Source organism: Propithecus coquereli, unplaced genomic scaffold (genome assembly GCF_000956105.1).
Source record: "Propithecus coquereli isolate 6110/MARCELLA unplaced genomic scaffold, Pcoq_1.0 Scaffold72, whole genome shotgun sequence".
In the NCBI taxonomy this organism is placed as follows: domain Eukaryota; kingdom Metazoa; phylum Chordata; class Mammalia; order Primates; family Indriidae; genus Propithecus; species Propithecus coquereli.
Window position 1 is genome coordinate 3,879,663 of NW_012153285.1, and position 18,735 is coordinate 3,898,397.

At 36.2% G+C, this 18,735-nt stretch overlaps 1 protein-coding gene across 1 annotated transcript in view; it reads left to right on the top strand.

Annotated features, from left to right (window-relative positions):
• Positions 1-13,041: 13,041 nt before the first annotated feature.
• Positions 13,042-18,735, top strand: part of USP15 (ubiquitin specific peptidase 15) — a 154,743-nt gene continuing 149,049 nt past the window's right edge. The window contains exon 1 of the mRNA XM_012661567.1: positions 13,042-13,205. Within this exon, the coding sequence (XP_012517021.1) occupies positions 13,117-13,205 (89 nt within the window). The 5' untranslated portion in view covers positions 13,042-13,116. The remainder of the gene's footprint in view (positions 13,206-18,735) is intronic.

Genomic DNA, 18,735 nt, shown 5'->3' on the forward strand with positions numbered 1-18,735 from the left:
TCTGTAAATATAGTCAATTTATTTTATACAGGAGTGCAAAATCAATTTAATGAAGAAAGCATAGTCTTTTCAACAAAAGGTGATGAAATCATTGAACTACAAAATACAAAAAAAAAAAAACCTTAACCCATACATCACTACTTATTAAACATTAACTGAAAATAGATTTTAGATCTGAATTTTATATTATTTTATTAATAATTGTCTTTATTTGCATCATATGTTTAGTCTTAAATGGATTATGCTTTGTATTTCTAGAAGTCTTATTTGATTGGTTACCCTCAGATATAGGAATAGATTTTAGATCTGAATTTCAAATTATTTTATTAATAATTGTCTTTATTTGCATCATATGTTTAGTCTTAAATGGATTATGCTTTGTATTTCTAGAAGTCTGATGTCAACAACAAAAACTAAAATCATGATAGCTAGACACTTAGAAACGATACAAAATGCCACAGCTCCTTTGTAAGCAGATGGCCTGATGACTGAGAGCCTACTGCTCTGTCCCTCAATCAACTCAGCCTTGAGACCTCACTAAATTCTTAAGTCATAGTATCTCTCTTCTTTCCCTCTCACGTGGGACAAAACTAGGAATGAGCCTTCCCAGCGACATGAGACAAAACTGTACTTAAAATGTTGATCATAAATGCTTTCAGAAGAGAAAGATCTTGACAAATGGGGGAAATGAGAAAGAAAAGTGACTCAGAGCAGTCTGAGGTATGTAAGGTATGCAAAATTTACCAGGCCCAGAAAGACATGAGCATGAGACTTCAGTCATGTCTCCCACCCCAGGGGTAATTGTTTAAAGGAATTTTGTTTTTCCTTTTCTTCCCTGTAGTTTCAGACTAGCTGATAAATTACCTAAAATGTTACTACAAGTTGCACAATGTGACCCTCATCCATCCATGTTCCTGGAACTTGTGATACAAAGAGCAATGTATAGCCAATTCATAGTTTATGTTATTTTAAGGAACCAATGTTAAGTTTTGTTAAACAACTTAGGAATTGTTCCCTAACTTCTTCTTTTTCCTTCAAAAATTCACTTGTCACTGCTGCAGATTGGAGTATATACTCAGGACAACTTGAATCTACAGACTTCCAGGCTTTAGTCCTCAACCTTGGCCCAAATAAACTCTCTATTTATATTAATTTTTTCTCAGTTTCTTCCTTTAGGCTGATACATTCTACTTTCTCTATGAATTGGACTACACTAGGTACCTCATATAAATGGAATCATACAGTACAGTAATGTGTCACTTAATGACAGGGATGTGCTTTAAAAAAATGTGTCATTAGGTGATTTTGTTGTGCAAACATCATTGACTGTACTTAGACAAACCTAGATGATATAGACTATTATACATCTAGGCTATGGTAGAGCCCATTGCTCCTAGGCTTCAGCATGTTACTATACTGAATACTGTAAGCGATTGTAACACAATGGTAAGTATCTGTGTATCTAAACATAGAAAAAGCACAGTAAAAAATATTATAATCTTATAGGTCCACCATAGTATATGCAATCTGATCCATCTGTTGACCAAAATATTGTTGTGAGGTGCCTGGTTGTATTTGTCTTTTGTGTACTGGCTTATTTCACTTAGCATAATGTCCTCGAGGTTCATCTATGCAACTTCTTTTTAAGGTACACTTTCCTAAAATCAGTCAATGTTTATGTTAATCTATTTTCTTGCTCACAATTGCTTCTTTTTACTCAACCTCTTCTAAGTTCAATTTTCATATTCCTGAAGAAGATTGAGAACTTCTTTTAGCAAGGGTCAACGTGTTGTAAATTCAGTCTTTCTTAAAAAAAAAACCAAAAAAAAAAACCTCTTTATTTTCTTTTATCTTGAATAATTTAACTGAGTAAAAAATTTTAAGTTAACAGCAATTTTCCCATCAGCACTTTGAAGATATTGTACTGACACACGCTTTTGGCATATACTATGCCATCCAAAAGACCATGAGGATGGCTAAAGAAGAGCTTATTGGTGATATTAGTTTGCAAACCAAAAAGATACAGTCTCCAGCACATACCAAAGGCGCTCTCTCTGCAAAGAGGGAAAGGGCATGTTGGTTTTTATGCCTCAGAGGGTCTGTACTACACAATAGAATCATACATATTCAGCAGGTTTGGGGGGAAAGTTACATATATTTATGAGAGAGGTCAAGCATATACATCCCATGTTCACTTTGGGTGGAGTTCTAGCATTAAAATGAAGTGGAATTTGGCTCTTTACATCAAAAGGTGAACTATAGTACACAACGCAAGTTTGTGTGCAGTCTCTATAAATTGGCTGAAACTAGCTTGAGGGCTACAGTTGCTTATTAGGAAAGAATGTTTTTGAGGCCGGTCCTCCATCCAGTCAGACTTGTAGTGATCTGGGCTGTAAATCAGAGTTAGGAAAGATCTGAGAATTTGTCTGATAGCTCCTCTTTTTACAGAGTTTAGCAAGAGTGTGGTTTTTCTTGTAGCCATAGGAATGTAGGAAGTTGCCATGCCACTGAAGCCCTGAACCCTTGACTTGCAGGTAACTTTTGTTTCCTTAACCTTAAGGTCCATCTTAGTTGATAAGGGGGCATCTATTTTGGCCTCTCAGATCACAACTATAACTGATGAAAAGTTTTCTATCTATCTAAATTTTCTATCTAAATGGCATTTTTAAAATAAGGCACCATCTTCTCTCTTTATATTTAAGATTTCCTCTGAGGTTCATATTTTTATGTTCATGAGAATGGGTCTAGATATTTATAGGTATGCATGCATATGTATGACTTCTTTTTAGTTTTATAATTCTTATCAAACTCTTTGTAATTTCTTGTACATACAAGGGTGTGTGTGTGTGTATGTGTGTGTTTTGTTCTCATCAAATTCATTGTAATTTCTGAATCTAAAAATTAGGGTTTTTTTCACTCTGGAAAAAAAATTGTAGGCATTAGCTCTTTTGATATTACTTGGTTATTTTTTTTCTGAAACTCCTATTATAATAAAACATATGTCAGGTTTTGTCCATTCTCTATGTATCTTAACTGTTCTTTCATATTTTCACACTTTAGCTCTTTGGCAAAGTAGTAGATTAGAGGACTTTGTAGGGGAATTATCATTCCCCTTCCATCGCCCACAGGAGAAATATTCTTCCCTGATATTAATATGGGTCTTGCATAGTTGGGCTTGTCTTTTGATCTCCTGCTTTTTACCATGGGAACATAACTCAGTTAGCTTCTGGTTTAAAGAGGATAAGAGATATGTGAAGCAGACCAGGATCCAAATTAAAGCTTGGAAACCAGCTGAGTCCTGCTAAGATTAGCCAGACTTCAGTTCACCCACAAATGCATGAGTAAGAAATGCATGTATATTGCTGTCTGTCACTAGGACTTCGGGTATTTTGAAAGACAGAACATTTAACTGATACAGAATCTGGTGTTTAAAATGGAGTGCCACCATAACAAAAACCTAAAATATGTGGCATTGGCCTTGTGAATGGGCAATAGGTGGTGATGTAATTGTTATAGGAGGCTGGAAAAAGGGCAAGCAGTGTTATGTAGTGGCGAAACATTTAGTAAAATTGTTACCTGCAATAACAAGAACATGTACCTAATAAACTCGTGAAGTTGGGGGAGGTGATTTCAAAAAAGAATGTTAAAAAGCTAGCTGCTGCTAGCTGCATTTGAAAAAGTACAAGAAAGGGGTGAGTTCAAAAAGAACTGCCTGTATTACAAACAGAATTAAGAGGGAATATAGCCTAGAAATTCTGAAATTTTTAGGGTTAAAAATGAAACTGTTCCTCACCAAATCCCAATCTCAAAGAAAAAGCAAATCTAGGCCACTGTCAGCAAAACATAACCTCAGAGCAAAGACCAAATCAAGGATGTAGCTGCAACACCCTTTGTGAAAAACTTGGGAGAGATTAATATGGTTGTACTATGCAGGTCTCAGTGTCCTGAGAGCAGAGTCTAGATGAAAGATAGCCTGCAAAAGAAGTGCTTTCAGGATAAACTCTTGTGGAAGAAAGGGAGCAAGCAAGATTGAGCAGAGAAAGAGAGGTATTATATAAAAATAACTCAACCAACCTTCTGAAGTTAGACTGCTTCTCAAAGTTGTTCCAAATTGAGGCAAATGGGGCCAGGTCTTTATAACTCTACATCAATTAGTCATTGCATACTGGCTGCCCCTGAAAGAAAGCATTACCTATGAATGGTGGCTCTTTTCAGCTGAGAGCAATTCCCAAAGACTGACAGTTGAGGTCAGTAGAAATCCCAGCAGCTGGAAAAACAAATTCTGTAGGCTTGAAGGAAGATATTAATGGCACAGTACATTATCCAATTCAATTCACCTCATACACCACCCAGGTCTCCTTCTTTGCATAATGTTTGGGAGCAGCTCTAAAACTTGGAAAGAAAGTTAGTGAGATAAACAGCTTCCAGCACAAAGCCCTCAAATAATACTCAACATATCCTTCCTGATCTACCCATTCTAGATTCTCCTTGCCTTGACTAGCTCCTCTGCTGGTCTCGGTGGTTTACCTGGTGGGATGACCCAGTTGCTCATCCTTAAGAATCATCATACCTTTTTTAGGTCATGAATACCTTACTAGTCCACTTACTGTCAAAATTTGGCAAAAGTGTTCCAAGAGATGACAAATACATTCCTCTCTGCCGTCATTGTATAAAAGCAGCCCAACCTCCAGCTAGTATTTATAATAGGATGACAACCCTGCCAGGATGGTGACCCCTCTCCATACCTCATCCTTTGGCCCTGGAAGCCAAATGCCACTATGACTACTCCGTTCTTGTGACCATTATTCCAGCTCTGAGGACAGTGATGATAAACAGGGCCACTTCTACTTCTACCCCTTGATTCCCATACCCATAAATTCTACTCATTGGAAACACTGCAACATACATTGGTTATTGATTCAGAGTTTATACTTCATAGGGTATCATCACTAAAGTGGTGCTTCAGCTGATCCTTCAATAGGCCATTCCATTGCTCTATCAGGCCAGTAGCTGTTTATAGTTGTGGCTGGTGTGATATGTGAAAGAACCAGTGAATCACATACACCTCTTTTGCTATAAAATGAATCCCTTTGCTGATGTGTTGTATTAAAGATCCCATGACATGAGATCAAACTCTCTGTAAGTGCTTGGATGGTAGAAATGGTTGAGACACTGTTGGCAGGGGGAAAAAATCCATACTTGTAATATGTGAAAATTCCCATTAAGATGAATCATTGAACCTTCCAGAATAGAAGAGATTCAATGTAATTAACTTGTCATTTGGTTCTCCTCTAGGGATGATTCCATATCAGGGGCTCAACATTGTTCTCTGTTCTTGGTAGGTTGGACATTGGCAGCAGCAATAGCTAAATCACCATTGGTAAATGGGAGCCCATGCTGTGGGGCTCTTGTATAGCTGCCATACCTGCCACTATGGCTACTCATAGTAGCCTTTAGCCTTTTTCCTTTATTGTGAAATGGTCATAAGAGATCCACCATGAAGTCATAGCTATAAGTTTTTGATAGAAAGTGTCTACTACAGGTAGTATCTACTAGATCATTTAATCTAGTAAAAGGGATATGTGAAATATTAAGAACATAGACCAACAGAAGCTTAATGTACCCAAAGTATCAGTAATTCATATTATAAAGTGAGATAACTGTATCTAATTATATCAGTCAGGGTTTTTCAGAGAAACAGAACCAATAGGAGATTGTTTATTTATTGTAGGAATAGGCTGATGTGATTATGGAGGCCTAGAGTTCCCACAATCTGCCATCTACGAACTGGAGACCAAGGAAAGCCAGTACTATAATTGAGTCTGACTCCAAAGGCCTGAGAACCAGGGGAGCCAATGGTGTAAGTCTCAGAGCAAGTTCAAAGACCTGAGAATCAGGGAGCTGATGGTATAGGTCCCAATCCGGGTTTGCCTTGTCTGAATATTGGTACCTCCCACAAATTCATATGTTGGAACTCAGTACCCAATATGATAATATTAAGAGGTGGGGCCTTTTAGGAAATGATTAAGTCATGAGGGCTCTGCCCTCATGAATGGGATTAGTAGCCTTATAAAAGAGGTTGAAGGGAGTTGCCTTGCCCATTCCACCATGTGAGGACACAGTGGTCTACTCTTCTGCCATATGAGGACACAGAAACAAGGTATGATCTATGGGGCAGAGAGCAAGCCTTTACCAGATACCAAATCTGCTCTTGCCTCAATCTTGGACTTCCCAGCCTCCATAAATGTGAGTAGCAATTTATGTTGTTCATAAATTACCCAGTCTATTATATTGTTGTAGCAGCCCAAATATACTAAAACAGGGTCCAAAGATCCAAAAACCAGGAGCAGTAATATCCATGGGCAGGAGAAGCAATGGAATGGCCTGTCTTCATAATCACTGAAGACTTAAGGTACGGCTATTACTTTCTGTATTGTGCTAGTTTTAGAGCTTATTGCTAAAAATATCTTGGATACTTTTGTCAACTAGTAGTCCAGAAATTATATCTTATTGAGCCCAGTTTATCTTCACTGTTATCCATGATATAACATGTATCTGTGTGGGGCTGTGGTAAATGGATACAATGATCAATTTTAGGTCTGAATGTATTTTGCTTTGTCTTAATTTCCTTAAGGTAGACTGTTCTACTATCTCTCTGTATTAGTTTTCTGTTGCTGCTAGAACAAATGACCATACACTTAGTGATCTGAGACAACAGAAGTGCGTTATCCTACATTTCTATAGGTTAGAAGTCTTCCATAAATCTCATTGTGCTAAAATCAAGATGTTGGCAAGGCTCTTTCCTTTCTGGAGGCTTTAGTAGAGTATCACATCGCTCTCCAACCATAGCCAGGGAATTTCCTCTACTTTTAAGCATTCATGTGATTAGATTGGAGCCAACTAGACAATCCAGGTTAATCTCCCCATATCAAGGTCCTTAACCTTAGTCACATCTTCAAAGTTCCTTTTGCCATGCAAAGTAACATATTTACAGATTCTGGGATTAGGACATCAACACCTTTGGGGGCCACTATTCTGCCTTCCATGCCTGTCAGTTCACAGGTAAGATGATTCTAAAACATGTTTTTGACCTGTTATGTCTATAATTAGAGAACATCCATAAGTGTATGAAAATATTTTTGTATTATATTCTACTACCAGCTTCCAAGTCCATTATTTTATCCCTAAGAATACCTTCACAGAAAAGTCTGTGAATAAAAATAGACTTTTAATATTACTTTTAGTGTTATCCTCAACTCCTTTAGTAATTGAATTTCTTTGACATGGGCCACTGCTAATTTTAACACAACTGTTTATACTATTGCATAGCATCTTTGTGATCTCAATGAATATGTTTAGACATTAAAATTTAGTAGCTGACATGGTGTAAACTGGACAAATGTTTTGTAAATAATAATTGCTACCATATGTTGAGTTCTGAGTTTTGCATTTATTATTTCATTCACTTTTAAATGAATCATATAATATAAGTCTATCATCACCTTTTTACAGATGAGGAAACTAGTTTCTAGTATCACAGAACTAGTAGTAGCAGAATGGGGCATTCAGATATAGGTCTTTCTGACTCTAAAATGTATAATCTTTCTACTATATCCTAATAAATCTCTATTACCATTAAATAAATTATCTGTAAATGTGTACTATTATTTCCTATATATCTCATAAATCTCTCATGTTGTAGAAATCATGTCCAATGTTTATGTCACAGCTCAGGCCATTAATAATTTTAGAAATGCATAATTGAAACAGTTCAAGAGGGCCTAGACAGAAGCATACTGGCTAGCAACAACAATACTTTTATAAAATCTCTAAACTTGTTTTTTCTTCATTGTTGGTGTCTTCTAATTTTACCTAAACTGACTGTGTGGTCTGTAGTGTCCTGTTGCTTAGAGATACCTGGAAGACAACATCACAAAGAATGCCAAATTTAATGTTTCTATCAGTTCTGGATAATAAGATCTGCTATTATATTGTTCTAAAACTCTTTGTAAGCAGTTTAAATCTTTTTTTCTATCTCAGCCAAAATGAAGAGAGGGATTTCCCAAACAGAAAATCATAATAATTCAGTCCTCTCTTGGGAGAAAACAAAGTTAATCCCTCTGGAATCTCTATAGCTGCAGAATCATGTTGCACAACTCTCTACTTCACTTTGGTTGTGTAGATTTTCAAGATCCATGGGCATAAAAGAAAACATTTTTAAGCTTTTGGATGAAACTGATTTAAAATAAAAATTATCAAGTATAAAATGTTAAGATCAATATTTTATTTAAATTATCCATTTAAAAGAAAAGATCAGCATATCTGAAATGATGTTCTTTCTAAATTCCATCACTATGAGGCTTGTGAAAGGACTCAAAGGCTGCTTAAACATTTCATGTACTAGTTCAACCTTGAAATTGGTAAATAAATAACAAATAAAGAAAATATAAAACAGGCAGATTTTTTCCTACTATTAACTTTGATCTATATCACTCTTGGTTGAATGGGACAAATCATTCTGTCTTGGAAGTTTCTTACCATACATGTACATTTAATTTTTAAATATATAAGACCCACATAATTATGCCTATTAAGCATTTCTTTTACTATAATTCTAGACTTATTGGACTATTTGATTTGTTTATTGATCCAAATCAATTTAGTTCTGTCACCATTTAGTGAGAAGCTTCTATAGGAGAGACTTATACCAACCTTCTTGGTAGAGTCAGCTTTTATAGCATGTTGTATGTGCTTCTCAAAAAGAGGATATAAATAGGAACCCAGATTAATCAATTGGTAGACTTTATGCCCATGCTAAAATTAAACTTTCCAGATCCTATAGGGCAGGATATATAGCTTTGTTTTTTCTAATTTTTTAAAATTGAAATATGTGACTTGAGGCAGATAGTTCAATAGCATTCTCACAACTCCCTACTATCTTACAAAAGATTTGCTTCACTCATTCATGTTAGTTTTATCTAAGCCCTGCAAGTATTTGAGTTTCGTCCCCTGAAGTCTAATCACGTTATTTTGTAACGAGAAAACGAATGTTCACAGAGATTAAATAACTTGGCCAAGGTTACCCAGCTAGTAGTGGCACTGAGCCAGAGTCAAAATCCAAGTATACTGGCTCTTCGCAAAAGGCACTATATTCATTTCACTACTTTTTCATTCTCTTTATCAGAACCTAACATTTTTCTGAAATAAGGAGCCCCTGTGTTTTTTTTTTAAAGCTTTAAAAATTTCATCGTGGCACTTACAATTTTTATTCATATCCCAAGTTTCAAAATATCATTAACAGATTAAGCACTTTACTACATGCTATTTTGGTGTTTGCACTACTCCCCCGCCTTTCCACTGCCTTTTAGCTGTTCGTAGAGCTGGTAAAGGGATAAGGGAATTATAAAATTACATAAGAGAAAAGAATGAAGGGTTTAGAGAGATGAATAAGATGAGGAGGTGGTGGGGTTATCAGAGGAATAACTGTAGAGGAAGGGCAGGGGAGAAGGAAAAACTGAGACAGTGGTTCCTGAAGATCAAAGATAGGAAGAGTTGAGAAATAAAGATAGCCAGATCATCAAACATTGTTCTTTTAGGGGATGTGCTGATTTTGTGTATATACATGTGATTTGCAAAATCCACTTAGACTTTAGACAGATTTTCCCTTGGGCTCATTTAGCTCATGTAGCCAACCCCATACAAAACAGTGAAGTAGGCAAAGCTTATCTTGGAATTCTCCTTTGTATTTTCCTCCATTCACCTCTATTAAAAACTCAATGGTTTTTCTTCTTTCTCTGGTTCACCCCAGGCTGAAAACAGGCTCTCTTTGACACCTTTATTTTAAAGCCTTACTCTCTCCTAGAGTATTTACACTTGAAGTCCCACCTCTTAATTGTTGAGTACCAGAACCTTAAAGGGATTGTTTAAATATCAATGAGCAGAGGGGGGAATTACTACAAGGTTAAGGAATCCTTCCTAGAGTATCTCTAATTTCAAAACCAATTGTGACTTCACAAAACGTCCACATTGCTCATTTTGTGCCTAATTCCTAAAATACTCAGCATGCTCCTTTTCCATACTCAAATCTCTAAATTAAGTTTTAAATGGACAAGAAAAGTATAGAGGTTCTGAGAAGGTAATAACAATCACTAAGCAAATAGTACATTCATAAACAGTTAACTAAGGAAAGCATTGGTGAAGACACTCATTCTAAATAAGCAGATGTAACCCCTGATTTATACTCAATTATCTGTAATTCAAGGTGAAATAGTTTTTCTCATCAATTTATTTACTTAGTTATTCTGTAGGTATGTGGACCCTAACCTATTTAGTATTTATGAACAATTTTTTATTTCTCTTTATAAGTGAGAGAAAAAACATCAGTAACATATGCAGAATTTCCATAAATTGATAAACTGAGGTCACTAAAAAGTTGATTGCTATAAACAAAATCATAAAGATCAGTAAAAAATAGAAATTTACCCAAACCTGGTTTTGCAGCCAGACTTCCTGGTTTCAAATTTTGGTTCTGCTACTTACTTGCCTCAATTCCTCTTCTATAGATTCAAATAAAATACTATAACAATTATTTCTTTCCTGACTCTGATGGCAACTAGTTAGGGCTATAAAATGAACTCATAAATCTGATGTATAATTCAAACTGACATTGAATTTACACATCTATATCCAGTTAATTCGCTGCCTTGAACATGGTACAAATGAAGAAAAGATTATTTTACTTTGCTGTATGGTTATAGACTTCAACACTTCAAAAATGCATTTTCTTTGAAGGGAAACTGGACAGCAAAGTATGAATGAAGTATTGAAGTATTGGTTATATTATGTTTACAAAATGACAGAGAGCACAGTTTTGCCTTCAAAGACCCTAACACTTTTTTTCAACAGCTTTATTGAACTATAATTCACATACCGTGCAATTCACTCTGTCATCAGTAAACAACACTAGTGTTTTTTTTATTTATTTTTTTGTTTTTGAGACAGAGTCTCACTGTGTTGCCTGGGCTAGAGTGCCGTGGCGTCAGCCTAGCTCACAGCAACCTCAAACTCCTGGGCTCAAGCGATCCTCCTGCCTCAGCCTCCCGAGTAGCTGGGACTACAGGCATGTGCCACCATGCCCGTTTTTCTATATATTTTTAGTTGTCCAATTAATTTCTTTCTAATTTTTAGTAGAGACGGGGGGTTTCGCTCTTGCTCAGGCTGGTTTCGAACTCCTAACCTTGAGCGATCCACCCGCCTCGGCCTCCCAGAGAGCTAGGATTACAGGCGTGAGCCACCGCGCCCGGCCAACACTAGTGTTTATTGATTGGCTATTATGTCCCAGGCAATAAACACCTACTGTTTCATTTAATTTTCATAAAAATTCTTTAAGGTAAATACTATTATACTCAATTTTATGATTAAACTAAAGGTTAAGTCCTATGCAGGTAGAGGTCGAAGTGAGGATTGAACTCATGTTCTTATAACTCTAACATATTTTTTCCGTATCATACTTGCCTCTCTTTGGAAAATTACTTTGTTCTCTTTCAGAGAGTGGGTGGAAAAGGGAAAAAATGTGACCCTTTGAGGGTACCCATGGTTAGAGAAACTCTAATCTTTTAACCTGTCAGGAAAAAGATCCAATTATTACAAGAAATAGCAGCAACTGGAAGTTGTTTTAAAACTGTCAAATCAAGGGTGATGTAATAACGCAAAATAGTATTATTACACAGAAACAAGCAATCATAATGCTGATATACACAAATCATAATGCCAATATACACTGCTTTCACTTGGAAGGATTCAGCACTTCCTACTAGCGTAACTACACTCATCTTTACTGCACTCCCACCAAATGAGTTAGGGTAGGCATTAAAAATGGGGAAACAAGAGAAATTATGTGGGGATTCTTGTCCATCTTTAGGACTTTTTAGATCATTATATTACCTTACGGTCAAATCTCTGGACATCTTCATGCTTGGAAATACTTAAGCAACTGTGCCACAATTCATTCATTAAACAAATATTTAGGTGGCTTTTACTTGTCAGGCAGCACTGTGCTAGCCGCCAGGTGTACAGGGGTTTAAAAAAAAAAAAAAAAGATGAATCCAGTTCCAGCTCTTATGGAGCTTACATTTTAGTTCAGGTTTTCCTAAGAAGAGTTAGTGAACGTGCTATAGTGTATAGCACGTGGGCTTTTGAACCTGTCTCTCCACTTGCTGACTGCGTGACCTTGGCACCTTATTTTTAAGAGACTCGATTTTCTCATTTGTAACATAATTGTTGACTTCAAATAAAGGCGGTATTATCTAGTTTCATTTCAGGTGTATGGCACCATGGGAAGATGAGGCTAAGTCTCTTATATACAGGACAAGGGTTTCTCGCACGTTTTCTTCCCCTTTAGTATCCAGCATTATTCAATACTGTCCACATTTTTACTCCTCGTTCACCGAGGAACTGGGACGTGTTTTTTACTGCAGCTTAGTTGTCTGGGTGTGCCTGGGGAGGCGTCACAAAGAGACTATAAAAGGTCCCCACCTAAAGCAGAAGTATGAGTGCTGGACGGAACCCAAGAAGGGCGTTGCGGCCAAGCGTTCGGTTTCGGATTGTTCTTTGTGCCAACCGAGCTTGGGTTCTGCGACTCGCAACGAAAAGCCCAGAGTCACTGAGCCGCTGAATTTTCTGCCATAGCTTAGCCGTCCCCACGCCCCCCGCCACACCCCACCCTCAAGCGTGAGTGAATGCGCAAATAAGGGTTTTCGGCGTCTGTGGGAAAAAGGGAGGGAAAGGCAAAGTTGAGGAAGAACGGACCGGGCGGTGGCATCGCTTAAGCGAGAGAGCGCCCGAGCCCGCAGCGAGGAGAGTTAAAGCCTGACGGTCCCGGGCCGGAGGCGGCCACGGCGAGATGCTGGACGGGCGGCAACCGATGGGGGGCAGCAGACCACGGCCGCGCACCCAGTTCGCCCCGGGCCTCCTCTTGTCCCGACACCCACCCCCTCAACTTACGTCTCTTTTGGTTTCGACCTGCCGACTGGGAGGGGCCGTGGGACGCCATTCCCACAATGCTCTGGGGCGTGCCGCCGCCGTCGCTGCCGCCTCCGCTACCGCTAGTGGAAGAAGATGGCGGAAGGCGGAGCGGCGGATCTGGACACCCAGCGGTCTGACATCGCAACGCTGCTCAAAACCTCGCTCCGGAAAGGGGACACCTGGTGAGGGAAGAGGGTTGAAGTGGCCGCGGTTGCCAGAGGATGGTGGAGGACTGGGCGGGAACTGCGGGCTGGTGTCTTTTCTCTAGTGACAGGTGCGAGCAGGTCCGGCGGCGGCCGCCCTGGGCGGCAGCATTTTGGCTGCTGCCTAAATGTTAGGGCAAAGGTTGGACCCGAGATGAGGGCCAGGGTTCGTGGCTTGCCGAGGCATGCTGAGAGGTATGCGGGGAGCGGCGCCGGCGGCTCTGACTCGTGCGGTTCTCTTCGTCCTCCTTCCTCCCGTAGTGCCGCTCCCACCTCAGGCCTTCCTGAATGATAGGCTACGGTCGTTCGGCGTGAGTCTTAGACTGTTTTGACAGGTCCCTGTCCCGCAGCTTGTCACGATCTCACCGGCTTTACTTCAGTCATTTCCTTTCCCGGAATTGTCGGCATTCAAGTTCCCTATTTATTCTGATTCTTGTGGTCTTCCGGGAGGCAGGCTGTAGAATGTTTGCGGTCTGTACTACACAGGTGGCATGTGTCAGGGCTCCACATGAGAGAAAGAAACCCTAGTTTCCAGTTCCTTGTCAAAAGGAGGGAGAAGAGTAGGGAATCTTAGGCTTATGAGAAATACCACGTGGTCTTGTGCTTTAGTGGTGACTTGATAGAAGCCAGCAGCGTTTCTGTTAAAAGTGCAGCCCTTCCCTTCTGTTTGAAGGATAACGTAGGCCTGCAAAAAGTAGATAAGTCCACTTGAGGCTTAAGTAACTTGCTAATATTCAAACTTGTAAAATACCAAAGGATATACGCTTAAAATACTGAAGGAAGTATGTGGATATTTTCATACTTGTCGGCCATATCCAGTGGCATCCAGAATAACTTAAATATGTGAATATGTAACATAAAGAGAACATGTTGTGTTTTTTGGGAAGAATAACGTGTCTCTTTATTATAATAAAAAATTATTTTTACTTCCTACTGCTAGCATAACAGTGGTATATAATTTACAGAGTTTTTTTTTTAATGTACTCCAGTATGACTTAGTGGAAGGAGTATATGATTTAACCTTGAGTTTTGTCACAGTTCTAGCACTCAACTTGCAGTATGATTTTGAAGAAAGTTAATTTAAATCGCATCTCAGTATCCTCATCTATAAAATGGACAATAAAATTTTATTATAGGAGTTTTATCTTGATCCAATTAAATATTTTAAGGATGTTATATATGAAATATTACATTTTGATATAAGATAAATACAGATTTCCATAAAATAGAAATCCATAAGTTAAAATATGGATATTATTTCTCTTTAACATTGTAATGTTTTTGGTGTACTGAGTTTTGTTGACATTACAGGGTGATAGGAGCAATATGTGTATTATGAGCAGTAAACTTTTTAAAGTTTGTTATTTTTCAAGTGAGTTTATTTTTGCTTTTTAACAAAGTTAGTGTAAATAATTTTATAGATATATTTTAAGCACCAAATACAGAAAGTTCATAATTGAGTCATTTCAATGCTTTCATTTTACTTTCTTATCTCCACCATTTACTCCTGACAAAATGTTGTGATATTGTGATCATTTTCAAGTAAGCTAATAAGTGACAGACTGATATTTTATTTAAGTACCTTCATCTAAGTCTTAGTACTTTTTTCCTACTTTATTAGGCTATGTACAATGTTTCTATGATAAAGATCCTTAAGGGTGTAAATAAATATTTGTGGCTTTACAGTAAAAATAGGACCTTCAAATGACTTAATAATCATTGTTGTTCATATTGGAATGTTCCTAAAATGTTTATTACTGTGAGGAAATTGGACATTTCCTAGGACGCCTATGTTTAAATCGACCTGTAGATTTTTGAAGGTGAAACCAATCCCTACTCCCTATTGTAAGTTAAAGAACATTTAAAAATTTTTAATTTACCTGCCCATTACCACCTCATAAAAAGATAAATTCAGATTTCCATAATATAGAAATCCGTAAGTTAAAGTATGGATATTATTGTCTCTCTTTAATGTTGTTATATTTTTGGTATAGTGAGTTTTGTTGACATTACAGAATGGTGGGAGCTATATGTGTATTATGGGCATTAAACTTTTTTTAAGGTTTGATATTTTTCAAGTGAGTGTATTTTTGCTTTTTAATAAAGTTACTGTAGATAATTTTTATAGATATATTTTAAAGACCAAATACAGGAGGTTCATAAATTTGAATCATTTCAGTGCTTTCATTTTAAAGAAAAGGAAACTGAGGGCCAGATATTGAGATAACAGCAGAATGTACAAATTTTATCCCCACATGCATTGTTTCTTTTATTTAAAGGAAAAAAATTACAGGAACAATACGCTACTGAGAGTTGCAGAAACCAGTCTGATTTACATGTGAACCAGTTCATTTGCAAATTAGCAGGTGAAACCTGTCAAAAAAAGCAAAAAGAAATAGTATAAACCAAAAGTTTGATACAGAGTTTTAAAGAGAGTAATTTGATAAGTATAAATTTGATGATGAACTTGTGAGTACAGAACTGGTAGGAATATGTAATAATTTAGTTATTGGGCTTATGTTTTTGAAACTAACTAGAAAGTTTTCTTTTGTTAATATTACATCATTTATAGGAAATGAAACCAAAAAGGGGAGCTTTTTTAATGTTGGTAAATTGGTGAAATTAAGGACAGAAATAGTGACATTAAATGTGTATTTTTTTACATTTTAGTTGCTTAAAAATCTAAAAAAGCAAGTTTTCTTAATTTAAGCATTTTTTTGTAAATTTTTCAATCACTTCTAAATTGTTGTTAGTTTTTAATCTTTGGCTTAGTCTCTTTGGGGTATTTGGGCAAATCCTGTCTGTTATTTTATAGCTGAAACCAGCCATAGACAAATGGAACATTGTCTTGGCATAAGTATGTAACCATCTCGGAAAGACTGGACTACTGAGAAGAAATGGTGGGTTTACCATAAGTTTATATGAAAGTTTAATACAGGTTTTTGAAGTTGTAGTCAAAATGCATTAAAATGAATATATTTCACTAATTAGCTCTTGAGCACTTTGCAGATAAGGACTGTCTCATAGTATTAATAACTCAGGTAACTAACTCTAATACTTAGGCAAGTATAAAGAGTTATTTGATTCTCTATGAATACTACAGTTTCCCTTTGTAAGCACTGAATGATTTTTTTAATATACAAACTGGTTTTTCAGAGATGAAGTTATACAAGTCTTGAGATGAAGAGAAACATACTTTATGATATACTTGGTACTAGACTTTACGCTGAGAAATAAAAGTTGATGCAAGAGAGTTAGTTATACCTCTTAAAAAGGTGAGATAGGAAAGAACCATTGATCTGCATAAGGAGTAAAACAGTAGTCTCATAATGATACTTGTTGATATGTGTTTCAATTCCAGTAATATATTTAGAAAACCATGAACAAGATTAAGTTAGAATTTAGGAGCTATAGAAAAAGGATAAATGAACTAGAATTGTTTAGCTTATGATGAATTAAAGACAACTTTTAGATATGTGGTGGTTTCTTCTGATGAAACAAAAATTTGCTCAAAATACATTACATGTATTTTAGGAACCTGTTTAAGGAATGGTAGTTAAATGAATGAGTTACAAAGAAAGTTTTGGGCTGTGGGGTGTTCTCTTTGGGGATTTCTTTTAAAATAGACCTATTACAAGTAAATAAACAGATGACTACAAATCATCCAAATCACTGCTTCATTTTCTCCATTTTTATTAAGAATTTTGCATCTACCAGTCATTTTCAGTAGTTCTTAAGTATGATTGTGATTTGGTGATAATATTTAGCTAATTTTACAATTTAGCAAAATATTGCCTGTCATTTTTGTATAAACTCTGATAACTCTAGTGGGTTTAAGGTAACTTTGGAGAGTAACTAGTTTGTGTTTAGAGTCATTTAAAATGTCTATGATGACATTATCATTTCAATAAGTTGCTGAAGAATCTGATCAATGAGGTTTTAGGCAAGAGACATTGATTTCAGTTTTTAGAACTTTCCTTCCATTTTTACTTTTAGTTAGAAATCTTTGAGGTTTTATTTTGTTTGGTCCCTTATCTTTTGACACTAGCAGAAAATAACCTTATAATCACAAATCAGTTAATAATGTAAAGGGACACTATTAATCAACATGAATTACAAATTGTTTAATATAGACATACTAAAGAAAGTTTCACATTACTATTACTGTTAAAATTAATTTTAGTTGTGCCAGGGTGTTTACTACCAAGATAGGGTATATGTTACATCATTTCTAGGAAACGAAACCAAAAGGGAAAGCTTTTTTAATGTTGCGAAGTTGGTGACAAAAATGGTGACATGAAAGCATATTTTTTACATTTTAATTACTTAAAAAGTAAGTTTTCTTAAGCCTTTTTTGTAAATTTTTCAATCACTTTTAAATTGTTAATGAATCCAGGATTAATGTACACCAAGAAGATCCCAATGATTTCATGTATCTGTTTACTGAAATTTAGGCTTTATTTTTTTCTAAATTATACCATTTTTCCATTAGCACATACAAGGCATTAAATAAGTGATCCTTCTGCAGAATGGTTTTGTGACAGTTATTAATTTTGCTTACACATAGTATAATAAGAAAAAAGTTTGTCACACCATGACCTATAATGTTACACTTAAAAACACTATGTACCAGGTACTGTTTTAAGTGCATATTGACTTATTTACTCATCACCACAATTGAGGGTAGCAGTACTATTATTCACATTTGACAAAATGGGAATCCTAGGCTCAGAGAAGTGTTTACATAGTGGTGTATCTGGAATTTGGACCCAAGTAGTCTGGGTCTTTAGTTAATGCCCTTCAATCTTAGTACTATACTGCCTCTTATTTTAAAGATTCGTTTTAAAAGGTGATTTCACTTTAAAAGGGGGGGGGGAGCTTTTTTTTCTTTTTAAATGGAATCTATTTTATATTTAGTAGCACAATTCTACCATTTTATCCCACACTTGTCTCTTGTGACTGTTCAGTTTAGATACGATATGATATGTAGAAAATCTTAACATCTTGCTTCTAGAAATTAAAACATGTTTAAAGATTGATAGGTGAATAACTGAATACACAGAACAAAAGTCATTTTGATCCAAGAGTACAGTCAAGCAAAAGTATCTGGGATCATTTACTGTTGAGCTTTTGAATTTTAATTGTTTAATCATAAGCTTTTATTGGAGGCAACATGGCCCCTTTTCATACAGTTTTGCAGAAATAACACATCAAGCAGGTAGTAGGATCTTATCGGATATTTCATTTCAGTACTTTGTCCAGTATTTTTAAAGTTCGGTATTGGTTTACGGTAAGCCACAAACACATAAAGCTCTCTTTTTGGACTATTAATCTATAGTAATAGTCCAGTGTAGAAAACACAAATATGAATGCTTGCTATTTTATATTCCATGTTTACCAACTTATTTTTTTCAGAAATAACTCTTTTAGTGAATTTTTGAAGTCAATGAACATTTAAAGACAGTGGAAGGTATAGGCATAATCATCTTTTTTTTTTTTTTTTTTTTTT